Source organism: Bombina bombina, chromosome 10 (assembly GCF_027579735.1).
Source record: "Bombina bombina isolate aBomBom1 chromosome 10, aBomBom1.pri, whole genome shotgun sequence".
In the NCBI taxonomy this organism is placed as follows: Eukaryota; Metazoa; Chordata; class Amphibia; order Anura; family Bombinatoridae; genus Bombina; species Bombina bombina.
The window spans coordinates 166,290,214-166,295,467 of NC_069508.1; the positions used below are offsets into that span (position 1 = coordinate 166,290,214).

Genomic DNA, 5,254 nt, shown 5'->3' on the forward strand with positions numbered 1-5,254 from the left:
GAGTGTAAGTGGCAGTGCCAGCATTAGGCACTGGCTATAAGGACAGGGAGTGCAAGTGGCAGTGCCAGCATTAGGCACTGGCTATAAGGACAGGGAGTGTAAGTGGCAGACCTCCTGCTGGCTTAGAGGGAGCAGTAATAGTGCTAGCTATGACGCATATACATAAGTTTTGGATTCACACAAATGAACACTGACAATTTTTCCTGATTTGTGATGTTCCCCCATAGGAACCGCCTCCAGCACCTTCAAACTGTTATTTGAGAAGCCGCCTGCTTGACACTGTACAACACAGAATAAACCAATGGGAAGGCAGCTCCCCCCTCTCTGGCCAATGGTGAGACTCACATTGTTGTCCAAATTTGTCTAATGAGTATGTAGAGAGCAACAATTGAAAGACAAGGGAAGCTGCTAACAGACTGGGCTTGTAGTTGCTACTTTGTTCCAGGAGCCGACACACTGATACACTTGCAAGTTTATTGGGGATTTTTACTTTGAGTACTGGATTTCTCCCCTGGCAGGGTTCTGGGACCTGGGGACCTCCATCCTTCCAATGCACATCACCCCCTGGCTTCATGCTTGAGGACAAGGTCACCTCTTTTGTGAAATTTAAAAAGTTTTCAGTCTGAAGACTGGAATAGAATGAGGAGACTCCTTGTGGTTTAGAAGGGACTTTTGCTGCAGGTGGGGAAGTCTGGACAATGCTGGACTTGTTGGATGATTCTGAATGAACAGAGATGAGTGTGAGTTATCCCCTGGCCTAAAGTGACTCAGGTAGGAGGAAAGTGATTCTAGTGTAAAAGGACAAATATGGGACAACCTACAGTTTGAGAGAATTCAGTATTAGGTTTTGTTGTGGGAAGGTCTGATATAGAGAAGTTCACTTACAGGACTTATGCAATAAGGTCTTTGGTGTATACGATCATTCATTATCTAGTGAAATAGTCGTTTTCTTCCCAAATGAGTAGTGAATGTAACTGTTAATTTATGAGGATTATACGATATAGGACTGAATGATATGCATACAAATGGGTGGGTATATAGAGTAGACTGGTGAATACCGTGCATTGCACTGCCTGGAGTGTAGGTAACTAATTAATATTTATTTCTGTTTCTGATATATAGATGTGATTAGTGGTGCCTTATATACACGTGTGTGCCATAATAATGATATAAATGACTGGTGTGTGTAATTATATAACATAGAGGAGTTAATAAATATTCCAGTGAGTATATTCATTCTAGTTTTGTATAGAGTTCTCCAGTGGACAGTGGTTATTTTATAATATAGCTTAAGTCATAAAGGGGTTGATGGTGCTTATGGTCGTGAGATACCTGTATATGAGAATATAGGGTTCAGTCTAATTCCATCGCACAAGCCAATTTGGGGGTGACCCGAGATGGAATTGAGTGGTACCCCCTCCGGTTCCCAGATCCCACAGAACCAAACCACTACTGCTTCTATCCCAGTTACTATGGCCGGGACCCTCCTTAGGGGCCCCCAGCTGCTTCTCCGTGCTGCAGAAAAATATCCCCGCACCCCAAAGTGCGCCCGCTGCCGGAATCACGGAGTGGTGTCGGCGCTGAAAGGCCACAAGCGGTACTGCAGATGGAAGGACTGTCTGTGCGCTAAGTGCACGCTGATCGCGGAGCGCCAACGGGTCATGGCTGCGCAAGTGGCGCTCCGCAGGCAACAAGCGCAAGAGGAGAACGAAGCTCGAGAGTTACAGCTGCTCTACGGTACTGCTGAGGGGTTGGCACTGGCTGCAGCCAACGGCATCATCCCACCCCGGCCTGCCTATGAGGTGTTTGGCTCTGTGTGTACTGAAGGAGGCTCAGGTAATTACTCTCAAAAGTTCTTAACTATCTAAATACACCTGAACTGCCCATAAAGGTTGCAGAATAAATGTCCAGAAGGGTCATTTCAGTGTCCTGATACATAGCTGCAGTGACTGCCTATAAATAACAAAACTGTGCTGGGTCAATCTGTCCTTATAGTATCTGCCTAATATGACCGCCACATATGGAATTATTGGTACAGAATCTGCCCTGAAGCGACAGAACTAACCTTATCTGCCCCATTAGCATCTGCCTTTCATGAATTCGCCTTTAATTAACCCCCACCTATAGGGCCCAAAGTATTAGTGGCTTTGCACAATAAGTGCTTTGCTCTACTGTTGAAAAAGAATGTCATATATATATTATATGGCCCCTGTGCCTAAACTAAAGCTAATCACCATAAAGGAATTGCCCTGTCAGCAACTGAAAATGTATCAATGGCCTCTTTATATTTACATTGTAAAAAATCCCCTTAATGCAATAAACTGACACCTAAAGAACTGTCCCAGAGGATTTTCCCCTTACACAAGGAGCTAGGCTATTGGAAAACAAACTCTTCCTGAACTATTCCATAAAAATATTTGTGTTACAGGAATGAGATACAATAATATATAAATATATGTATAGATAGATAGATATGGGGCAAACAATATCTATGGCAGGGGCAGCTCCTAAACAAGACAATCAGGAAATTATTTTATAGGACAGTTTTCTGCTTGTTTAGCTAAAAGATATTAACAGGCCCTGTTTGCCACTTTGAGTACAGGACATTGGTGAATTTGCCAGTTAATTTGCCTTTAGTAATTGCCACAATACAATGGAACAATTCCGTAGTATTAATATGTGTCTGAGCCCCAAACATACTCATACTGCCGTATCCTTTAAAAATCCAGCTCTGAAAATAAATAAGTGACTCGATATATATATGAGAAAATATAAATGATATGCAGAGTAATATTTTAGTATCTGAAAATGTAAAAAAAAAATAATAAAACAGATCACACAGACTTTAGGAATTTTATAAATGACTAAAATAATTGTACAGGACTATAAGACAACAATATATTGGCCTAGTTCTGCTAGATGTGTCATTAGGAAATTATTATATTATATAAGACAGAAAAATAACACACATAGCTCCACATTACCGCTCAAATCCGAGGATAAAATAAAAATAAATACGTGTGTGTATATATATATATATATATATATATATATATATACACATATATATACATATTGCCACGTGTATGTATTTATTTATTTACACGTATTTAATACATGAATAATATTAATAAATAAATATATAAAAAATAGCAGTATGCACCTTATTTTTTAATTTATTTCCATTTTTTTTAAATAGTTAATTATAATTACATTTTCTGCTGCCGGAAAAAATGTGTATATAAGATTATTAACTCAGATAGATAGATACAGATAGATACTAGATAAATAGATATAGATACAGATAGAAAGATAGATATATATATATACAGATAGAAAGATAGATATAGATAGATAGATATAGATACAGATAGATACTAGATAAATAGATATAGATACAGATAGAAAGATATATATATATATATATATATATATATACAGATAGAAAGATAGATAGATATAGATAATATATCAAATATATATATATATATATAGATATAGATAGATAAATAGATAGAGGATAGATAGATAGATAAATTAGACCGAAAGATAAATGTATAGATATATAGACAGATAGATTAGACAGAAAGATATATAGATAAATCTACATACAACACTCACAAATGTTGGTATAAATAAGAAGATTATACAACTAATATCTGTGTTTGTATAATTCCCAGAAGTGCTGATGTTTATTGCGAATATTGATTTCCCTGGTGTGTGTAGAATGATGATCTTGATTCATGATAAGAAGCTAATGTAACATTCATATAAATGTCCCAAGTAAATGACATCAGTCAGGATATAAATGTATTAATTTCCTCTTGATTTGAGTCCTGCCTATGCTATAGCTTTTTATTTTAGCAGACAAATAGTTAAACATTAAGGCACAGTAAGCATTCTAGCCCCCACATATTCATCGCAGCCCCCCTCTGTTTTCCGGTGGGTTGCAACTGCTAGAACATATTTGTTGTTTACATATGATTTATTTTCTAAATCTGATCATGTTTGGCAAATGCATTTAGTTGCTCCTTATATTAAACCATGTGATATGATTTGCGTTTTGCTTCTCTCTATAGTGCTGCTTGACTCGTTTAGTGTTGTCTGTTAAAGTTCATCCTTCATTTTTCACTTTACTTCTTTCACCAGAATCCAAGATCCAGAAGTTTGACCTATTTCCCAAGAACCTGATAACCAGATCGGTCACCCCCCATCAGCTAGCCCCCGGGAGCAAGACGGTGACCCCAGACATTGAATCAGTTACTGGCAGCACTCAAGGTGCCTCTTCTCCAGAAGTGAGGCCCGGCTCGGGTTCCGAAAATGGTGATGGGGAGTCCTTCATCAGCTCCCCAGTGTCCAAAGCCTTGAAGGAAGGTGAGGAAAGCCCAAGTTCCATCAGCCCTTTAGGGTCAGAATCTGGGTCAGATGCAGAGAAAGACGAGCAAGACCCCAGTTCATCCTCATCAACCAGACAGAGGACCCCAATAGATATCCTGACACGAGTGTTCCCCACACAGAAGAGGAGTGTCCTGGAACTGGTCCTACAGGGTTGTGGAGGGGATGTTGTACAGGCTATTGAGCAGATACTAAACAACAAAGGCCAGGAAAAGGGTGATGAGGCTTGGTCCAGGGAAGGAGCACTTCAGAATATTCAACCCTCAGTTTCCAGCACCCACAGACCCCTCATAGCTGGAGCTCTCACCCCGGCAATCGGAACAATAGGAAGTAGGTCTGCCTTCTCACCCCTGCAGCCCAATGCCACCCATTTCAGCACAGACACCAACGCTTACCAGTTAGGCAGCCACCTGGGACTAAACCCTTTGAGATTGGCTTATTCTGCACATAGCAGAGGACTTGCCTTCATGACACCTTATTCCACTGCTGGATTCATGCCCACCCTTGGCTTCCGCCCGCCTATGGACTATGCCTTCAGTGATCTTATGAGAGACAGGGCAAGTGTTCATAAAGACCAGGTGTACTCTAATGGACTATATGGATCAGTGGTGAATAATACCACAGAGAAACAGTGAATTCTCCTTCAGTTTTAATTCCCAACTAGGTTAAACAAAAGGAGATCTTAGTTTTTACACCTTCTGGGGACTTATGAAAATGTCTAATATTAAGGACAGTTGTTGGATAAGAGGACATCTCCTTGAAATCAATTAACTTCAAGCCCTGGGACTAAAGACAAATTTTGGGACTAAAGACAAATTTTGGGACTAAAAGCAAGGCAACTTGGTGACCTAAAGATTTT

General features: G+C 39.8%; 1 protein-coding gene across 1 annotated transcript; it reads left to right on the plus strand.

The window, feature by feature from the left end:
• Positions 1 to 1,397: 1,397 nt before the first annotated feature.
• Positions 1,398 to 5,030, plus strand: DMRTA2 (DMRT like family A2). Its single transcript, XM_053694010.1, has 2 exons — positions 1,398 to 1,836; positions 4,150 to 5,030. The coding sequence occupies exons 1-2, from the start codon at positions 1,398 to 1,400 to the stop codon at positions 5,028 to 5,030; spliced, it is 1,320 nt and encodes a 439-aa protein (XP_053549985.1).
• The last annotated feature ends 224 nt before the right edge of the window (positions 5,031 to 5,254 follow it).

Coding starts and splice junctions, on each gene's coding strand:
- DMRTA2 (XM_053694010.1), top strand. CDS start 1,398: ATGGAATTGAGTGGTACCCCCTCCGGTTCCCAGATCCCACAGAACCAA. Junction 1,837..4,149: donor GTGTACTGAAGGAGGCTCAG/GTAATTACTCTC, acceptor TTCTTTCACCAG/AATCCAAGATCCAGAAGTTT.